The 22,325-nt window shown below is 39.1% G+C and overlaps 1 protein-coding gene across 8 annotated transcripts in view; it reads left to right on the forward strand.

The window, feature by feature from the left end:
• Window positions 1-16,492, forward strand: part of PRKG1 (protein kinase cGMP-dependent 1) — a 1,198,973-nt gene extending 1,182,481 nt beyond the window's left edge. For all 8 annotated transcript variants that reach the window (XM_072803730.1, XM_072803729.1, XM_072803732.1 and 5 more), the window contains 4 exons: window positions 7,997-8,119; window positions 8,203-8,265; window positions 9,570-9,636; window positions 11,994-16,492. In XM_072803730.1, the coding sequence (XP_072659831.1) occupies window positions 7,997-8,119; window positions 8,203-8,265; window positions 9,570-9,636; window positions 11,994-12,092 (352 nt within the window). In that variant the 3' untranslated portion in view covers window positions 12,093-16,492. The remainder of the gene's footprint in view (window positions 1-7,996; window positions 8,120-8,202; window positions 8,266-9,569; window positions 9,637-11,993) is intronic.
• The last annotated feature ends 5,833 nt before the right edge of the window (window positions 16,493-22,325 follow it).

A 22,325-nucleotide genomic window follows, 5' to 3' on the forward strand; every position in this document is an offset into this window, starting at 1 on the left:
GAAAGCTTCCAAGTGCATTCAATGACATCAGCATTGCACTGATACCAAAACCAGAAACTACAAAAAAAAAAAAAAAAAAAGAAAGAAAGAAAGAAAAAAAAGAGAGGGAACTACAGACTAATATCCCTGAAGAACATGGATGTAAAAATCCTCAACAAAATATTAACAAAAAACATTCAACAATCTATTAAAAGGATCATGCACCACAAATAGGTGGGATTTATTCCAGGTTTGCAAGAGTAGTTCAATATTCTAAAATCAGTCAACATTATATATCACATGGGCAGGAAAAAAGATAAAACCCATATGATTATCTCCAAAGATGCATAAAAAACTTTTGACAAAATCCAGCATCTGTTTATGATAACACTGTCAACAAAGTGGGTTTAGATAGAACATGTTTTAACGTAATAAGGGCCCTCCATGAAAAACCCACAGCTAAGATTTTCCTCTAAGATCCAGAAACAATACAAGGATGTCCATTATCACCGCTCTTATTCAACATAGTAGTGGAAGTCACAGCTGAAGCAATCAGACAAAAGGAAAAGAAATAAAAGGTATTCAAACTGGTAAGGAAGAAGTTAAGCTGTCACTATATGTAGATGATATAATACTATCCATAGAAAACCATAAAGAAAAAAAAAAGAAAACCATAAAGACTCTATCAAAGAACTGTTAGAAGTAATGAATTCAGCAAAGTTGCAGGATACAAATTAATATACAGACATCTGTGGCGTTTCTGTACACTAACAACAAAGTAGCAGAAAGAGAAAATAAGAAAGTCCATTCCATTTACAATTGCACCAAAACAAATAAAACAACTAAAAATAATTCAACCAAAGAGGTGAAAGACCTGTTCTCTAAAAACTATAAAATATTGATGAAAGAAATTGGAACAAATGGAAAGATATTCTCGGCTCATGGATTGTACGAGTTAATATTGTTAAAATGTCCATACTGCCCAAAGCACTGTGTGGATTCAGGGCAATTCCTATCAAAATGCCAATGGCATCTTCCATAGAGCTAGAACAAATAATACTAAACTTTGTGTGGAACCACAAAAGACCTTGAATAGCTGAAGCTGTCTTAAGAAAGAACAAAGCTTGGAGGTATCACAATCCCAGATTGTAAGACCTACCACAAAGTTACAGTAATCAAAACAGTATGTTTTGGTATACAGGCACAAAAATGGTCACAGAGATCACTGGAACAGTAATAGAGGGCCCAGAAATGAACATTTTCTTATATGGTCAATTGATCTCCAGGGGAAAAAGCAAGAATATACAATAGGGAAAGAAAAAATGCCTCTTCAACCAATGGTTGGGAAAACAGGGCAGCTGTATGGAAAAGAATGACACTGGCCTGCTCTCGTACACCTTACACAAAAATAATTCCAAAATGGATTAAGGACTTAAATGAGACCTGAAACCATAAAACTCCTAGAAGAAAAAAGAGGCAATAATCTTTTTTGACATCAGCGCTAGCAACATTTTTCTAGGTGTGTCTTTTAATGTAAAGGAAAAAAAAGTAAAAATAAACTACACCAAGATGAAAAGGATTTGTACAATGAAGCTGAAATGACGAAACACAAAGGCGACCTAGTGAATGGGAGAAGATATTTGCAAATAACATATCCACTATGTGGTTAATATTCCAAAATATGTAAAGAACTCCTACAACTCAATACCAACGAAACAACCAATTCAGTTTAAAAATGAGCAGAGGACCTAAATAGTAACTTTACTAAGGAAGAAATTAATTTGGCCAATAGACACATGAAAAGATGCTCAGTATCACCCATCATCAGGGAAATAAAACTAAAACCACAATGAGATATGACCTCACACTTGTTAGAATGGTTAGAATCAAAAGGACGAGAAATAACAGATGTCGTGGAAGGTGTGGAGAAAAGGGGGATCCTTGCATACTGTTGATGGGAATGCAAACTGGAGCAGCCACTGAGGGACACATTATGGAGGTTCCTCAAAAAATTACAAATAGAATTAACCGTGCAATTCAGTTCCATACTGGGTATATTCCCAAAAAAAGGAAAACACTAATTCAAGAGAATATGTGTGCCCCTATCTTTATTGCAGCACTATCTCCATTAGCCAAGGAAGGTGACCTAGGGGTCCATCATAGATAAATGGGTAAAAAAAAAAAAAATGAGACAGATCTACACACAGGGGACTATTACTCAGCCATGAAAAAGAATGAGATTTTGCCATTCACAATGATGTGGAGGGTCCTAGTGGGCAGCGCCATACGATTTCGCATATCTGTTGCATCTAAGAGAGACACAAACTAAACAAGACTCCTAAATACAGAGAACAAACTGATGGTTGCCAGGGGAGTGTGGGGCATGGGGAAAAGGGGGAAGGGGAGTGGGACGTCCAGGCTTCCAGCTGTGGACTGAGTCACAAGAGCAGAGGCACAGCATGGGGATAACGGTCACCGGTATCATAATGGTGCCCTGTGGGGACCAACCGTAGTGACACTTGCAGCCAGCACAGCTTTACATCCCCACTGTCAGAATTCCTACATTCTACACATCAAACTAATTACCGTCATGTGCCTGCTGTCGTTCGATAGAAAATTGATGATAATGGGGGATCAGTAAGCATCGCCTCTTGGGGATCATGATTGCTACACGTGACTGTTTTCACTCCATCCAAAGGCAGTCACTGAGTATTTTCTTAAAAGGGGGTAACCTATAGGGCCCTATTTAGGAATAACAAGCCAGAAGACTTGAAGGTCATTCCGATAATTTACATCTAGGGAGCCGAGAACTTTGAATAAGATAGATGCCCTGGAATGACAGGATTGCCTAAGAGAAAGTAGTAGCTGCCCCGAATATTCAGGAAGACCCAGGGCGTTTAGCCTCAGGTCCTCTGTGAAGCTTCAGTGAATGTGTGAAGATTGAGAAGATTGTCTAGAGCATAGGATGCACCACAAGGATGCCACAGCCACTCCGCTCCTACCACTGCCAGGAATCACGCTTAGAACTTCTGTGTTGACTTCAAATAAATTATCTGTGATCTAACCCCATTTTATTGAATATCCCCCTTCTACATAGAAGAAAATGGTTTTAAACCTATGACAAGGGGACACATGAAGGATATGAAAGATTTGAATGGCAAAGGTCAAATCTAGCATTTAAGCATGTATGTGTACACGGATGGATGGGAGGACAGATACGTAGGTAAGCTACCTGGTGTTCTTAGAATTGCTATAAAGAGCAATCGGTGTATTACAAAGAGCAATCTAAATGGTTGCAAAGAGCAATCTTGTATTCTTGATACAAGAAAACTCAATACCATTAACCACAGAATTAAGATATCAACCATTAATAACTAGAATAAAATATTAACCATGGCAATTTCTATTTTCCTTATGCATTTAATTTTTTCTCCACACTCATTATTTGATTCCTTGAGTAATGGAACAGTTAAAACCTTATTCTTAGAAATTCCCACGTACCAAACTGTAAAGAAATTCTTAATAACACAGTCCTTAATCCTTTAAGGTAACAATGTCACATCACAATATCCGACTAAAATATATTGAAACCAGAAATACACAGATTTAAAAGTTTAAACACTTGAATAGTTTCAAAGTGCTTTTCTAAATAACCATAGGGTCATAAACATTATGGAATGGAACGGTCATAAAAAATAAAACCATATAAAAAAATTAAAATAAATAAAATAAAACCATATAAATCACAATTTTTGTGGGATAGCCAAAGCTGAACTTGCTATTATCATAAATGCTTATATTATTAAAAAAATTCTTAACCATACATAATGAGCTTAGTACCCATTTTTGGAAATGGACTCGCAATTTTTCTCCTTCTGGGGAGAATGACAAGGGGCAGGGGTGTGGGAGGGCAAAAATAGAACATATAAGCTCATCTTTAGCTGCAGGGAAAATCTGACCAACCGCATGTGTCAAATACTGTGAGGTGTGGTTTGTGACCAGGACTGATGCTGTCAGACCTCCTTGGGTCACAGATGTGACCACGAAGTGCTCTGGTCCAGTGGATTTAGGGGAAGAAATGGACCTTTGAAAAGCAAGGAGTGTTCACGTAAAAGCCCAGTTAAGCCCCGCAGAACATCAGGAGGATCTGTAAGCAAACAGATAGACCAGCTTTGCCTTCTAAGGCCCATAATGTTGGCCAATAAAGGGATAGGAAATCAAAAATAAAAAATAAAAATTAAAAAAGGGAGAAAGGTGGCAATGGCACAATTTCAAGGAATGTGGCTGAGCTTTGCTGTGAGCCCCGTGAACTCCTGAATGCCCCAAATTGAGAGCAAGTGAAATAAATGGTCTGGTATGTTTTAAAAGGCAGAAAATTCTAGTGAAAGCTGCTGAATTTCCCACTTCCAATCTTCCTTAGTCTGTTCTTCAGGGCAGTGAACCCCACTAAAGGATGAGTGGTTATCAGAAAGGGCCCCTTCCTGTAGCCCCAGACCCCCCCCTCCATACACACACACACACACACACACACACACACGAGTTCCTTTCCTACTTTTTGATTTTGCCCAAGACTCCCCCGGCCCCCACATGACTCAGAACAAGAGAAAACCCTCCCCGCCTTTCAGCTTTAGATTCAAGTCATGTGTTCCATACACATGCATTCCCCCTGGCGTCTGTCCCTGATTTTGGGGGGGACGCAAGCTAAACGGATCCAAATGAATTTGAAGGATTTCAATGTACTTTCATGGAGAATTTGCAGTGCCTTTCACAGGCACTCAACATAACAACTGAATATATGTAAGTCCCTATTTCTACTGGTGGTCATCTCATAGAGATGACCTCACAGTCCTCTCATTTCCTCACACCTATGAGAGGAAATGGCCTTAAGATAAAGCCAACACTGTATGGAAAACAAGACCTGGAAATGACTGAGTCATTGAGCCACTGATCCCACCAGGTCCACAGCTTCCCTACCTCTCGGCCGCCAGCATGTGAGAATAAGGTCCGTACTGGTTTAATCAGTTTTCAGTTAATTTCAGCTGCAAGATACATACATAAAAGGCAGCTCAAAAAAAAAAAACAAAAACAAAAAAAAATGACACAAAAGAAAAATGAATGAAAGAAACCTAGGAAGAGCTTAGACAAATGATCTACAATTTCTTTGACGCACAATCTCTTTAAAAAGTCAACAAGAAAAAAAAAAGTCAACAAGACATCTGCTAGTGTTCATGGACAGCAAGAGAAGCAAACCAGCGGAACTCAACAACAACACAGAGCTGGACGTCACCATCCTCATCCACAGAAAAGAGAGCAATAGCAATGAGAAATCCAGCCAGAGAGGTAGTAGGAGTTGGGGAAAATAATGGAAAAGACGACAGGATATAGAAATGATTACAGAAAGAGGATATAGAAGTCAAAGGAAATAGGAAAAAAACAATTGCCAGAAGAAGAAAAAAAAAAACAATTATGTTTGTAGAGAGCCCATTACAAATGGAACAGAACAATATTCAAGGACATAATAGAAAATCCGTGACCCAGAGACTGGACTCAGTACGTCCTTCTGATTAGCAGCGACCGTGGGGAAGCAGATTCAGGGCAATGACACCGCTGTGTGTCCTGCTTCCTGACTTCAGTGAGAAGGGATCATTGTATGGGCAGCAAGGCCACAACAGCAGGTCATGCAGGGTGTTGGGAAGGAGGAGGATTAGTCTGACGTGGCTTCCACCTTCTGCCTTTAATGTCAACCTCGCACGTCCAGAGCTGCGTAGTTCTGAGGGAGACAGAAATTACAGCACAAGGAATTTATGCCAAGTCCACTTAGAGCATAGAGACCACAGGTATAAAGTAGAGTATGCACCCAGCCCTTTCTTCAAAAAAGATGAATTAAAATAAGGCACAAAGGAATAAAACTGGTGAAAAGGACTGGCGATGAACTTCGGAGTCTTTATTAAAACTCAGACTAAATAATTTAATGTTGGTAATTGAACAGATGGTAAATGTGATCATCTCTGGCAATTTTCAGATACTAAAGCAAAAGTTCATGTGGGAGGGAGGAGGTGGGAATAATGATAAACACGCTTATTTGTCATCATTCACAGGAAGGCATTTTAAGAATTTTTTTATAATTAAAGTATATCGCTATGAAACAGAAAGCTCTGAGGTCAGAACTGTTTTGTTAATTGAGACATTTTTTGGGAATTAATATTATCGGTGAAGAAGCACATATTGGAAGTTTAACATTTCGTTCTACTCTTGAAGTAAAATAAAATTGCTTTTTTTTTAAAAGCATGTATAAAAAAAATCCTGTGTCTGCGCCTCGACACAAAGAAATGAAATGTTTGAAATTACATTTATGTTAATGATTAATATTTTGGGGTGCTGGAGGATTTTTACCTCTAATTTTATGTTTTGTATGCTGCAGGGCTATCTTGGACTGAAAATACATCGCTTGTAAAAACCACAAAAGTCCTGTTTAACAAATGATCCTTTTTTCTCTAAGAGAATATAAATTCAAATATATGTATCTAAATTTTAGAAAAATGTTAAACTGATTACAAATGAGGAAGAACAGCATAGTGGATCTTTTGTTAAGTAGAAATCAAAACTGGCAAGGCTAGTGGAAGAGAATAAATGAAATATTCAACTTTGTATCACATCAAAATTCTTAAGTTCTACTGTGATCTAGAGTTGTATATTTATACATTTTTAAAGTGATTTAAAACTGACGACTGGCTAATGAATGACACATTAAAACATTTAAAAAGTACTTGTCATAGAGAATAGGGACCACACCTCAAGGCAATAACAACCATCACAGCCTTCAGAAAATCACCTCTGCTCCTCCCTGTTGTAAGCAACTCATCGTTTGCACCTTGCTCCTTAAAAGGAACTAATTTGAACTGCTATTAAGGAACGTGGTGGGCAAAAATAATAATCCGCACCATGTTTCCCCAAAGAGACATGAACTCGGTATTAGAATAATTAGGATAATTTCCAAAGAAAGTATTTGTCCAGGTTGTATCATTTTGCTGGAAGGTGCAGTCTTGATCATCTCCGTGTCCCCTGACCCTGGCACAAGGCCACCCTCCAGGGATGGATCTGGCTCCTGGGGGCCTGGCTATGACATCCTTCCCAATAAGGAGGAAGCCTCACGTCAGGTTACCTACTGAGGACTGATGACCAGGGAGGAAGGGGCAGGAGGACTGTTCTGCAGAAACACGCCATCAGCAGTTGTGAGTTCAAACCCCACGTTGGGTGCAGAGATTGCATTAAGAAAATAAAATCCTTAAAAATAATAATAATGCACCAATCTCGTCTAATACTTGAATTTACACTTGATGTTGGTTGGTGGAGGTCATGGGATCAGTTCCATGACCAGAAATGGTGTCCCAATCCCAGTGGGCCTGGGTAGGGTTGGCAGGAGATGGATCCTTATCATGGAAGTCCTTGGAGCGCTCTAGTGAGTTTGGAATTCATCTCAGGTGTAATCAGTGAACTGACAATTACAAGGAAAGGGCCAGAAAGTAGAAGCAGCATCTTGCATGGCCAAAGACAGCAAGGGGAGTTCGGCCCCTGCACTAGAAAGACAAGAGGAGAACACAAACTTGACCCCCCCACCCCGTGGGGTTTTGCTAAGTGATTGACGTGAAAAGGTTTCCATGCCGTTTTCCTATGAATCTCGTATCGTTCCGTTACCACTACCAACAGTTGTCCCCAGATAAGAACCGATGTCGTCTGTGGGGTTATAAACAATTTAAGATTTCTTATTTAGAAAACAAAAAGTGGGGATCCCTTGCATGGCTCAGTGGTTCAGCGCTTGCCTTCGGCCCAGGGCGTGAGCCTGGAGTCCCGGGATCGAGTCCCACGTCGGGCTCCCTGCATGGAGCCTGCTTCTCCCTCTGCCTGGGTCTCTGCCCACCCCCCTCTCTCTATGTCTATCATGAATAAATAAATAAAATCTTAAAAAAATAAAAAAGAAAACAAAAAGTGATTCTCTTTTCACGTCTCATTCTCGCAGCCCACCTTTCTCAGGCCCAGATCCTATGAAAACCTATAACATCATACTGAGGGGGATTGACATGATAGAATTTCCAAAGAAGATTGCCAAAAATGCTGCTAACTTAATTAAAAAACTCTGCAGGTAAGCATTTCAACCTCGTGATTTGTGAAAGGCTCATAATGCGAAAGTGATGAGATTCCTCACAGTTCTTATTGTCTTTCCAGGGATAACCCATCAGAAAGATTAGGGAATTTGAAAAACGGCGTGAAAGACATTCAGAAGCACAAGTGAGTGTTCTTTCCTTGTCCCTTTCCGTTGGAGGGTCCAGAAAGCACGACAGGCGCCCCAGGCTGTGTGACGGGTAGACTCGGCCTACCTACTGGAACATCCAAGGGGACGCCAGACCTTTGATCGGAAGCCCTTCTGCTTGTGTGTCAGGGACGTCACATGACCCTAAGCCATACCAAGTGACCAATTCACTGAATTCAGTTTCTCCAAACTCACCCTAATGGCACATCTCCTCTCTGGCATGGACAGGAAATGTGTACTTTTAATTCTGGGATTCTATTCTCTGCCAGGATATCAAAAACAAAGGACCCCCACCATCGCATGCCTCATTTCCCAGACTAAAACTGGAATTGACTTTTCCAACCACTTCCTAATTAGATGATAAAGGGAAAAAAGAAATATAGGGTACAGTGGGTTTGTTTTTTTTTTTTTTCCTCAAACCGTAGCAGCATCTTAAATATTAAACCTTACTTAGTCAACTGGAGAGTCAAAGGCTAAACCTAAAACCAAATTAGGTTTTTTTAATTAGCCTGTGTTTATAACAGTCACAGGAAATGCACATCCCTACCAGAAGAACGTATTTATCGAACTATTTATAAATACCCTGAAACACCTGCTTAAGAATTTGGTGCTAGCATTTGCTAAAGACAAAACAAAACGAAACACTTTAGTGTTATTGGGTCCTCATTTTTGCAGATAAACTACACCAAGTACCGTAAGTCTATTTTAATTAAACGTGTTGACATCCTATTAGGGATTATGATGACCCTAATACTGCATATTTAATGTTTTCTTCTATGAACACATCAAAAAAGTGCCAAGTCAGAGTTAGACCTAATACGGTGATATGGAAAGGTTAATTAACTGAAGCCGCTCACTGAATCGGTGCAAAACTAGAAGGGTAATTTTCTAGCCTGACTTTTCATGCCCTGATTCTACTGCCTTAAAATAAAAAAGTCCTATAAGACTCAGGGGCCAAGCTATCAAGACACTTATTAAATTATAATGATACTGTAGGAACAAGGTCATACAGACATTCTTCCTGAAATTGCGAGGAAAGGAGTTATTTTCTAATGGGTGTTAAATATCTCAATAATTAACTTATTTTATGGGAATGCACATTTTTAAAAACCTAACCATAAAAATGTGCAATGAAATAGAATACACTCTTGTCTCATAGAAAATGTTTGCCTAGCGGCTTTCCTCCAGACATGTCCATCACCCATGTTGCGATGAGAAGGTTTTAGCTGATACGATGCCTTTAACTAGCTGCCTTTTTTTTTTCTTTTCTTTTCTTTCCTAGATGGTTTGAGGGCTTTAATTGGGAAGGCTTAAGAAAAGGCACCTTGACACCTCCTATAATACCAAGTGTAAGTAGACTTCCCAGTTTATACTCGTGTGATGCACATCATGGTGTTTATGTCAGTTGCTGAAGTTTCATCCTATGATCCCTTGAAATAAACTATAGGGGAAAGTACCACATTCGAATAGTGATACCAAAATCCAAGCTTAAAAAAACAGATCAATTAGGGGATGGTCGTTTTATGTGTGTTTTACCATTACCTTTCTAAACTATTTATTCTAATATCTTTTGCGTGTGAATAAGAGTGGACCTTTAGTAGAGTAAGTGTTAAATATACATTGATGTAGACAGAAGAGCATAAGGAGGGTCCAACAACCAGTTTCTTTGTTCTCATAATACATAAACTTCACACGTCATTGCCCAAGAATACATGAACAACTTTAATGAATTAGTCCTATTCTTGAATTATGACCAGTGTAGTGTATACTAGAGTATATTTGGGTGCATTAGGGCAATGTGCTGTTATTTTGTTTTTACGATCCTAATTTACACCCCATCTTGCTCTCTTCCCAAGAACCTGACCCATAAGGGCCACTCAGAGCATCTCTTTGCCCCCCCTGGTTTCTGACTAGGTTTGGTCAACAGTCCGGCAACCATTTTCAACAGCTACCAATTCCTGGGTCATAATGGGTTTTGTTTTTTGTTTTTTTGTTTTAATGTCCTACACCGTTCCTCCTCCCTGACCCCATATCACTTCAAATGAAGTACTCCCAGGCAATACCATGTTCATTTACCCTTTCATGGGGCCCTAAAAGAAAAGGATTCTCTTTCCTTCACTGTCTTTTCTGAACACATCAGGTGTTTCATTACATGGCAGCCCACTAACGGTGATTTAGTGTTTGCATGTTTCCGTACTTTTATTTAATGCTGCATGTGTCTGATGAAATGTGCTGCATCTTTACAAAGAGACAGAGGGCTGCTTGGTGGTAATCAGGTATATACTTCTTTTTTCTCCAGCTAACTCAAGACTGCTCTTTATGCAGAAACATTTTCCCTACTTCTAAGATTTATTTCTGTGCTGAGGCTTATGTTTATTTACAGACAAAAGAAAAATCCCATTACCGTATCTCCCAATACAGATGCTAATTGCATGCATGAGGTTTTGGTTTTAGAACAAAAGTAGAATAAGGAACTTGAGGGATAGTTAGACTAAATGATACGTACCTAAATCTATCAGTGGTTTCTTTTTCTGCCACAGTAATACTGAATGGGATAGATTTATGGATATGCCCATATAGCTTTCATTCAATATTAATATATAAATGGTGCTAAAGTGTGGATTTTCACCACTTTTACTGGTGCTCTATAAATTGGACTTTACCCAGTAAATTTGCAGAGTTTTGGCTAGAGTTTAGAAATGCCTTTTTATTATACTTGAAATGCAAAGGCAAAAGCCATAAGACGGCCCACAAGGCTCTACATGACCTGGGTTTCTGCCTATTTCTCCTATTTCTCCTTCCACTCCTCTCCTCTCTTATACAGCAGCCACACTGGCCTTTTTTTGGTTACTTCATAGCATGAAGCACTCGTTCTCTCTCACCTCAGGCCCTTTGCATGTACTATATCCTCTTTATCAAACTCATGGATTCTTAGTTTTGAAATAATATTTTTTCAAAGAGGCTCCTCATCATCACCTAGACTGTCATGTCTTTTTTCCTCATAGCAGCTACCAAACTTGATAACCATTTAGAGATTTTTGTGATTATCTGTTTTAATTATACAGCGTACCCTCTGCTGGAGTAAAACAGCAGGAGCCAGGTCTATTTTTATTCACCACTGTTACGCTCAATACAAAGCACAAAATCTGCTACCTGATAGACCCTTAAAAAAGAGTTCATTAGGGAATGAATAAAGAATGTTTTTTATGGCAACCCAGGTGGCTCAGCAGTTTAGCGCCATCTTCGACCCAGGGCATGATCCTGGAGACCTTGGATTGAGTCCCATGTCGGGCTCCCTGAATGGAGCCTGCATCTCCCTCTACCTATGTATCTCTCTCTCTCTCTCTCTCTCTCTCTCTTGAATAAATAAAATAAAATCTTAAAAAAAAAAAAAAAGAATGTTTTTTAGGAGCACCTGGATGGCTGTCAGTTAAGTATGTGCCTTCAGCTCAGGTCATGATCCCAAGGTCCTGGGGTGCAGCCCCTACTGAGCAGAGAGCCTAACACAGGGCCTCTCTCTGCCTCTGCCTCCTTGTGTGCTCTCTCTCTGTCAAATAAGTAAATCAAATACTTTTTAAAAAAAACAGTACTAAAAAAAAAAAATAATAATAAAAAAAATAAAAAAAACAGTACTTTTTAAAAATCCAATCTGGAATTTGACTCACCAACCAAGAAGTCCTCCCACTGTTCATTCTCTCATTCGCAGGTTGCATCACCCACAGACACAAGCAATTTCGACAGTTTCCCTGAGGACAATGACGAACCGCCACCTGATGACAACTCAGGATGGGACATAGACTTCTAATGTATTTCTCTTACCTGCTTCTGCCTTGCTGAAGTCAGCTTTTTTCTGAGACACAGCTGCCAGCAAACCTGAGGGACGGAGAGAAGATAAGTGCTCGGGGTCACCATGATGCCTTTGATCGATGCTGCTCCGGTAACTACAGTGGCATTAGGACTTATTGCTTAGATGACAATAGTGCTCTTTACATGTTTTCTGTTTGATCCTAAAAAAAAAATAGCAGTTGACATGGTGGTCCTGAAGCAAAGCCTTTCACACCAGTAAAGAGAGGTTTTCTGTGGTTGCAATGATCTTGCTTTGCTCTGACTATAATTTGAAAGACTGTAAGAAACACTTCAACCTAGTAAAAGAGTCTGTACCTTGTTAGAATTATCGAAAAGATCAAAAAATAATATATTGGGTACGATAGATTGCCGTGGTACCAAAACTGGGCTCTTCCTTTCCTTCGAGTGAGGTCGTAGGATATATATTAGCGCAAGCCGGTGTATATACCGTTTAGAAGAGGGCCACACATCTACTGGTCACAGAGTTCATGTCAAACCAGTGCTAGAAGTTTCATGATTTAATTTCCCAGCAGTGCTGATGACGAGACTGAATGTTACCTTTCCTTTCTGACAGATTTTAAAAATTGATTATGATAAAAGCACAACTGCTATGGATTCTGCTGAGAACTTTCATAGCAGGTATATACGCATTTTCACAGAGGATTGAAAAACAAACAAAAAAAAACAACATGCATGATCTTTGTTTCTTTTTTGATAAATTGGCATGACAGAGTGAAAAAAAAAAAAAAAGCAACTCACAAACCATTTCATATCTTTTCAAATATTGTGCTTCAAGACGGTCCTGGAAATAAATGACTAGCAGCCAACCGATTTTTATTTATTATGTAACATGCCCTCAGACTGAGGCTTAAAATAGTCCCTTTTATAAGAATAAACCCTTGGGGTGGGGGCAGGGTGGGGTGGAGCGGGACTAAGATCCATCCAAAAATAAAAATAAAAATAAACTATATAGGTGCTATGTATATCTTTCATCTGTAAATGTCCGTGTCTGAGCAGACAACACAAATTCTAATCATCACCTGTGTAGCCAGAGACTCAAGCATTCTTCACTGCATTTACCAACCAAACTCCCATCAGATTTCACTGACACAACACAGCCTAGAGTCGAGGGGGAAAGGGGATCAAAACCCATTCCACTGGCTTCTTGTCTTAGGCCTGAACCAAAAGAAGAAGAAGAAGAAAGCACAAAATCGTTGAGACTCACCAGATAAGGAACCTGGCTTACGTGAGGTCAGGGAGTGGGACCAGCCTGGCCAGGTGTTGTCTACCTTTTGACCAATGAGCCAGTGTGAGTTCATCGCACGTTATGGGAATAGGAAGGGAGTAGAGAAGAAAACAGGACCCTGATCTCTTAAACATAAATTTTGGCTAAGCAGGACAGAAATATCACAATCCTGAAATGCATCTGAAAATACCGCACTGATTTGCTTTTTTTCCATGGAGGGGAAAGAAGGAGCAGTTTAAACTGAACCCTCTGCTGGTAGGTGAGTTAAGGCCAATTAGCCGTCCTAAGTAGCAGACCGGTCGGAAGCTTTTCCTGGACAAGGAGTGTTTTTACCTGCGTAAACAAACGCAAAGTCTTACGAGCTGTCATCCTGATTTGGAACCGTGTGTGAGTTTGGGATACTCAACTGAAGGTTGCTTTTATCCGGTATAAAATTTAGTTTCTTTTTAAAGTCAATCAAACGTAAACATTTCCCAAAAAAATATGTCCACAAAGGTCATTATTACCATATCCCAGGAGGCATATCTTATTATTTCTGTTGGAATTTTTCATACTAAGGCTACTTTAGAATATGGTATCAAAACATAACAGTCTAAGAAACATTTGGGGAATAACAATACTAAGGGCATATTATCTCTCATCAGAATAAAGCGATGTTAAACTTTTGATCCCAAGAGGTTACTGCTATTCTTACAGTAGTTTTCCCTCCTTTGCGAATAATTGCTTACGGTCCCTTTATGCCCCCAAGATATCCACTTTCTTCTACAGATTTCAGAATGTAAAAATTAAACGTATCAACCTAAGATCCGGCTCTGAATGCTATTTCAGCATCTCTATATTGCTTTTAACCGGGCTTTGAAAAAGTATATAATTTCAACACCGTGGTCAATGTTCAGTGATTTTTGTGGAAAGCTAGAGTGTGGAGGTTTGTTAGAATACTAAGTTTACCTAAATACCACCCTCCCCCCCCAAAGCCCCAGAGCTTAGTGCTCCCTGCGGATGTTGGAAGTCTGGTTCAAGTCTAAGACAACAATGTACAAGTCCTCTGAGGAATGAAGAAGTAGCAGCGGCTCGATGGAACGGTCTCCCATTTCTCCTACTCGTTAGCACATCGTTGTTGCATTTCACCTGTGGCATCGCGTACTAACCAACAGAAGGTGAACTACATCTTCCAAAAAGTTGCTAAGAGAAAAACAGTCCTCTAATCTTCAGCATTGAAATTCAAGGGTTTAAATCTTGTCTTAACGAAGACACTAGGGCTAAAAATCACGGTCAGCTTCGTAGAGCGCATCTCACATTATTTCTTAATTTTTCATGCCCCTTCTCTTTTTCCTCACACTAAAGAACATCTGGGTAAGTTAGAATAGTGCCAACTTGTTCGATTTGTTAACTGACTCTCTTGTTACTACTCTGAGCATGGGAAATAAGGGCTTTCCGTGTGTCTTGGCACACAGGAAAAACTGCAAACTGCCAAGGAAAGGAACATCATGATATTTGAGATAAATTGAACACATTAGAGGAAACGAGTTCTGGAAAATTGCTATAAATGATTTTTACGTTTCTTTCTACTTTGTTACTCACCTACGAGTCAGATCCATGTGGCATTTAAAACAAATTTCTTTGATGATATTCTTTACAAGTCACTTTTTTTTTCTTTTACTTAAAATTATGGGATAGGCATGTGAATCACACGTGTGATATAGAAATTCAGCTATTGAATTTTTGTCGTTTTATTTCTACATGACTGAACTGATGGTGAACTAAATTTACAGAAGTCAGCTACCATACTGAAAACTAGGATAGCAGAACTGATTTCATACGGTAGAGGTGATCTGTGCATTATCCATAACGACGTTTTCTTTCACAATAGGACCACAGACAAATATTTATGTAAATAGATATTTTTGTGTGATATTTTGTGGTACATATAACTTTTTTTTTAGTGTTTCACAGCATTATTATTTCATTTTCTTTGTATTGAATACTGTTTTTAGGTCCAAGTAGACTTGAATTAATGTCATAATTGTCAGTATTATTGAAAATTATGTCAACTGTATGGTTTCATCTGTTCCATAGTTTAGAACATGACCTGGCTATCTGGCATTGTTGCAAGTGCCTTAAATTCATGGCATCCTATTAAAAAACAAATTTGGTGTTATGCTGCATGACAAAGACAAATACACCTCAAAATGTTGTCCTTTCTTAGCTTGCTGCGTTTTACAGTTCTTTCTGCTAACAATTTATAAGCCTTTATTATATAATATTGATGAATTACAGAAATGATGAAGTCGCTCTCTTATTTCTGTTACATGTACCAGAGCTGTGTATCTGTTACTGAGATACAGCGTCATTTCTGTGAAATGTAAAATGTATGTGCAGGTCAAATTAATATATGACATACTATCAGTCTGTATACAGGCATTCCTGTTTTGCTAAGCTGTGCAGATTCAGTTAAAAAATAAAAAAACCATGAGTGCAGTCAAGTTCTAACGTCTCATTTTATAGACTCCATTACCGACGCTCCAACTCAAAAGAAAAATTGGAAAGTGACTGCTAACCACACCTCGTTATGAAACCAATGATGAACACGTACCTTGGTGCACTCCTCAACAAAACAGGATGCTTTCTGAGTTCTTGTATATGCAAATCATTTATGAGGCAAGTTTGCAACGGACCTGGAAAGATAAAATTGGAAGTGTGTTGTTAGCCCTCCTCTTTATCTGCCCCTGACTTAACAGAGCTCTGGGACCTTGACAGTGACTCAGAGGTTTGGGCTTTCCGAGGCAAGGGACATTTCTTCAAGTATCATCTATCCAATTTATTTCATTGTATGATGTTTTTACAACTGGTCAGTTCTTTTGTATTCTTACAGCTATGGTTACTTGATTGTCCTCTTACAATTTGTTCTACATGAAAGAGTCCTTTGTTAGTCAGAATGCAACAACTGTCATCAAATGGTCATTGACCACTTGCACTCTTTTGATGTAGATTAAAAACTTTTTCATAAAATTAACCTGCTTTGATTTGCTCTGTATTTTTCCTGCAGCTGTAATTGCCGAGTGCCTGTTGTATACTTTATAGAGTTGAAATAAAAAAAAATAATTACTTTTGAACTTAGTTGATGTTTAATTCCAGACAAGATACCAATAATATGGTCGATGTATCATACTGGAATGGAAATACCCTGCAGGGCTGTTGGAGAACGTTACTAAGACAATGTAAAAATTACTTATAACCCAAGTGTCCTTCACAACGTCGTGTATTACGATCTGTTATAAAACTAATCTAGCAAATGGGTTTAAAGAATTCAGGAGGGATAATGGAAGGCCATCCAGTGTGAACAGAAAAGCAAAAGCAAACAAACCCCACAAAAACCCCAACCTCGGCACTGTTCTATGCACCACGACCACTACCCACCACCACACACTCCTTGTTTGGGCCACCCCTAGTCAAACTCTGAACCAGGCAAGCAATCAAAAAGACATAGCATTATATGTGCTACGAGGGAATTATTTCACATGGAAAGCAATGTCATGAATCTTAGTCTACAGTTTATTGGCCTGAATCCTCGTTATGTCTTATATTTATAAAGACTATAAATGTAGAAAACAGTGCTACTGCAACAACTTCAATTCCCCAAAACCCCAGTGAACATATCCCTCTACCCCTTTATTCCTCATTGCAGTGAACAGAACACAAAATTAACAAAGATTTCCTTAACCTGATTGTCTTTGTCTCGTTGACATCCCATTGCCAGTGATGGTGAGTTGAAACCCCTTTTAAATAAAAACTAGAAATAATCCAATTAACTTCACCAGATAGAACTAATAGAACTTTAAACCGTATTATGTCACCACAGCATATTCAATAATTTCATTTCTCCTGCAAATAGAACTGAACATTAGGTTTTCACTATCCATCAAGTCCTGTGATTTTCATACCCTTGATCTAAGCATGGTCTTCTGTGATCCTGGAAAGTTATTTTTTTGGCGATAATTACAGTTTTTAGAGAGGCGTGTAGACCAATACTTATGATCATTAGTGTGGGGGATGGTAACAATGTTGTATCCACACCATTGTCACATCTTGTGCATGTTAATTGCAATTGAAGTAAATCACTACACAATTACTTGACTATCATAACAGGAACCAATTATAAATTTGATCTGAATGTATTCTTGATCACCCAACTTGATCACATATTATTCTTGCAGATCAACCCTTAGATTCTCAGAAATAGCCCTATATGTGTAATGCACATAACACAAAACAACTAGATCACACTAGTGTTTTTTCTTGAGAGCCCTAGTTTAGAGTTTCTCCCTGTCCCATACATCTTCTTTCCAACTCAAAAGGCCCATAAATTGATAAGACAGTAATGTTTACATATTACAGCTGTTTTTAACCCCATGAAAAACATAGACTCACCCCAGATCCATCCTTGTGCCCATTAGCAAAGCTAGACAGGTTAATCTCAACCTCAGGTAAAAATAATAAAAATCAAATGAATCAAAAGAAAGATATAAAGAGAAAAAGAAAAAAGAAAAATTAAAAAAAAATCATCTCTAATAACCCTAAAGGTTGGCACAAATTCCATAAAAATTAATGCACAGGCTCTCAAGGCACATATTCCAGACCAGTATTTTTCAAACATCAATGACAGAATATATGTCTGGGAAATATGGTGAAAACATATTTCCAGCATCATTCACAGTTGTTTTGAGATAGCCCAAGAATCTACTTTTAACAAGCACCTTAGTATATTTTGGTGAAGTTATTTATATATATCCATGGAAGAAAAATAGGAATAAAGGATTTATGGGAAATCATTCCAGAAATGATAAGGTAAAAAGGGAAGAGAAAAACCATGGTGGACATGGTTTCAGCCACCCCACTAGGGCACCCCTTCGTGGAGCACCACAGGACAATCCTGCCTGCACCAGTCTTGGCTTCAGTAGCCTGGCCAGGGCACTCCCTACCCTGAACACCTTAGCACAACCCAGCTTGTACCTGATTCAGCTTCAACTGTCCCACCAGGTCACCTTCTGTATGGAGAGTGCTGGGACAACCTTGCTTAAATCACCACAGCATCAGCTGTCCTGCCAGGGTGTATTTTGCTCAGAGAGCCCAGTGAGATTCCAGCCGATGCCCATTTTAGCTTTAGCTGTCTTGCCAGGGCCCCTCATAGCATGAAGCACCCCTGCCTGTGTCTGTCTCAGTTCTCAGCCTCTTTGGGGCACCCCCCCCCCCATGTGGAGAGTCCCAGGGTACCTCAGTTTTCTTACATCTACTTCAGCTTCAGCTGTCCTGCCAAGGTGAACCTGTGTGTGTAGGGACCCAGGTGGCTGTAGCTTACCCCCACTTTAGTCTTAGCTACGCTGCCAGGGTATTCTCTACACAGAACTCAGAGACTCCCAGCCTATACCCTGCCACAGATCCAGCCACGCCACCAGCACATCTCGTGCACACAGTGTCCTAGGACAATCTGGCTTGTATCCATCTCAGCCTCCACTGTCCTGGATGGGTGCTCGGTGCCTATATACTGGACCACCATAGCTGCATCCTCTTAGCTACCCTGACAGGGTTCCCAGTACTGGAAAGCCCCAAGATTCCCTGGCCCTTGCCAGCCACAGCTCCAGCCAGCCAGAAGTCACCAAGCACACACAATCTCATAGAAGATAGCCATACGAGACTATTCCTTCAAGGGACGCCTGGGTGGCTCAACAGTTGAGTGTCTGCCTTTGGTTCAGGGTGTGATCCTGGGGTCCTGGGATGGAGTCCTACACTGGGCTCCCCGCAGGGAGCCTGCTTCTCCCTCAGCCTGTACCTCTGCCTCTCTCTGTGTATCTCATGAATAAATACATAAAATCTTTTTAAAAAAACAATCAGACTATTTCTTCAAGATTAGAAGTAGCTAGTTGTTCTCCCTAACCCACAGAGAGAGTCAAGCAATATGGGGAGACAGAGAAATATGCTCCAAAAGAATGAACAAGAAATAAAGCTCAGAAAATGAGGTGAATGAAACAAATACTCATGAGGCTGGAGAAGAAGAACTCAGTGAGACCTTCAGTGAAGAAAGAGAAAATATTTTTTTAAAAAAGAACCAATCAGAGTTGAAGAATATAATAAGCGAATAAATTTTTAAAAGCACATACTAGAGGGTATCAACAGTGGACTAGCAGTAGCAGAAAAATCTTTCAGCAATCCCTAAGCAAGGATAATAAAAAGCACTCAAGTAAAACAGCAAAAAGTGATTAGAATTTTTAAGATGAGGATAGCTGACAGGATCTCCTCAAGCAAACACACACTCCCATTATAGGATCCCAGAAGAAGAAGAAGAAGAAGAGAGAAAAGGCTAAAAAACTTATTTAAAGAAATAAATGCTAAAAACTTAACCTATGGAAGGAAATAAATATCCGGGTCCAGGAAGCACAAAGACTTCCAAAGAAGATGAACCCAATGAGGTCCACATCACAGCAGGTGATCATGAAAATGTCAAAGGTTAAAGATAAAGAGAGAATTTTAAAAGCAGCAAGACAGAAGCAAAGCATTATCTACAAGAGAAAACCAATAAGGTTCTCCAGCTTTTTTTTCAGTAACACTCTTTCTTGCAAAGCCAGAAGGGATAGCATGATATATTCAAAGTGATGAAAGGAAAAAACATCTACAACTCAGACCACTCTACACCTACCAAGTTTATCATTCAGATTTGAAGAGCTAAAGAGCTTCCCAGACAAATAAAAAAGAGTTTATCACCACAAACAAGCATTACAAGAAATGCTAAAGGAACTTCTTCAATAAGTAGAAAAGAAATAGCCAAAAAATAAAATGATTAAAAAATGTAAAATATGGGCAGCCCCGGTGGTTCAGTGGTTTAGCACCACCTTCGGCCCAGGGTGTGATCCTAGAGACCTGGGATCGAGCCCCACGTCAGGCTCCCTGCATGGATCCTGCTTCTTCCTCTGCCTGTGTCTTTGCCTTTCTCTCTCTCATGAATAAATAAATAAAATCTTTTTTAAAAATGTAAAATATGACAGGGTATACATAAAATGTGGAAGAAGAATTTAAAAAGAAAGAAAAAGCACCTCTTTTGCTTTTTTACAATGGGTTTGAACTTAAGTGACCATCAAATTAATATAAAGTGCCATTTACTTAGGAAATTATATATGAATCTTGTGGTAACAAAAATCACAAAACCTATAAAAGATACACAAAAATAAAAAGAAAGGCACACTAGCCCTTTATCTGATAGGTTATTTGCAAATATTTCCTCCCATTCTGTAGGTTGTCTTTTAGTTTTGTTGAGTGTTTCTTTTGCTGTGCAGAAGCTTTTTATCTTGATGAAGTCCCAAGAGTTCATTTTTGCTTTTGTTTCCCTTGCCTTCATAGATGTATCTTGCAAGAAGTTACTGTGACCAAGTTCAAAAAGGGTGTTGCCTGTGTTCTCTAGGATTTTGATGGATTCTTGTCTCACATTTAGATTTTTCATCCATTTTGAATTTATCTTTGTGTCTGGTGTAAGAGAACATCTAGTTTCATTCTTCTGTATGTGATAAAGGGCTAGTATCCATGATCTATAAAGAACTTATTAAACTCAACAGCAAAGAAACAAACAATCGAATCATGAAATGGGCAAAAGACATAAACAGAAATCTCACAAAGGAAGACATAGATGTGGCCAAAAAGCACATGAGAAAATGTTCCGCATCACTGGCCATCAGGGAAATACAAATCAAAAACCACAATAAGATACCACCTCATACCAGTGAGAATGGTGACAATTAACAAGACAGAAAACAACCAATGTGGGAGAGGATGTGGAGAAAGGGGAACACTCCTGGGGAATGGGAATGGGAAATGGGAAAGGGGAATGGGAACTGGGGCGGCCACTCTGGAAAACTGTGCAGAGGTTCCTCAAAGAATTAAAAATAGATCTGCCCTATGATCCAGCAATTGCACTGCTGGAGATTTACCCCAAAGATACAGATGCAGTGAAACACTGGGACACCTGCACCCCAATGTTTGTAGCAGCAATGTCCACAATAGCCAGACTGTGGAAGGAGCCTCAATGTCCATCGACAGATGATGGATAGAGAAGATGTGGTCTATATATACAGTGGGATATTAGCCATCAGAAATGATGAATACCCACCATTTGCTTCAACGTGGATGGAACTGGAGGGTATTATGTTGAGTGAAGTAAGTCAGTCGGAGAAGGACAATCATCATATGGTTTCATTCATTTGAGGACTATAAAAAATAGTGAAAGGGATTATAGGGGAAAGGAGAGAAAATGAGTAGAAAATATCAGAGAGGGAGAGAGAACATGAGAGACTCCTAACTCTGGGAAACGAACAAGGGAAACTGACAGTAAAGCAATAATATTAGGGTACTTTAACCCCCATTTACATCAATAGATAGATTATCCAGGCAGAAAAATCAACAAGGACACAGTGTCTTTGATTGACACATTGGATCAGGTGGGTATGATAGATACAAACAAAACATTTCATCCCAAAACAGAATACATATTCGTTTCAAATGCACATGGAACATTCTCCTGAAGAGATCACAACTTGGGCTGCAAAACAAGCCTCAATAAATTTAAGAAGATTGAAATCGTACTATGCATTTTTTTTCCCCAAACACAACAGTATGAAACTAGAAATAAATCACAGGGGAAAAAATAGAAAAAAACAAACACATGGAGGCTAAACAACAGGATACTAAGCAGCCAATGGATCAATGAAGCGATCGAAGAAGATGCAAAAAATTCAGGGAGAGAAATGAAAATGAAAAAATAACAGTCAAAAAGTCTTTGGGACACAGCCATAGCAGTTCTAAGAAGGAAGTATATAGCAATACAGACCTACTTCAAAAAAAAAAAAAAAAAAACTAGAAAAAGCTCAAATGAGCAACCAAAACTGACAGCTAAAGAGATTAGAA

The sequence above is a fragment of the Canis lupus genome, chromosome 27, assembly GCF_048164855.1.
Source record: "Canis lupus baileyi chromosome 27, mCanLup2.hap1, whole genome shotgun sequence".
NCBI lineage: Eukaryota > Metazoa > Chordata > Mammalia > Carnivora > Canidae > Canis > Canis lupus.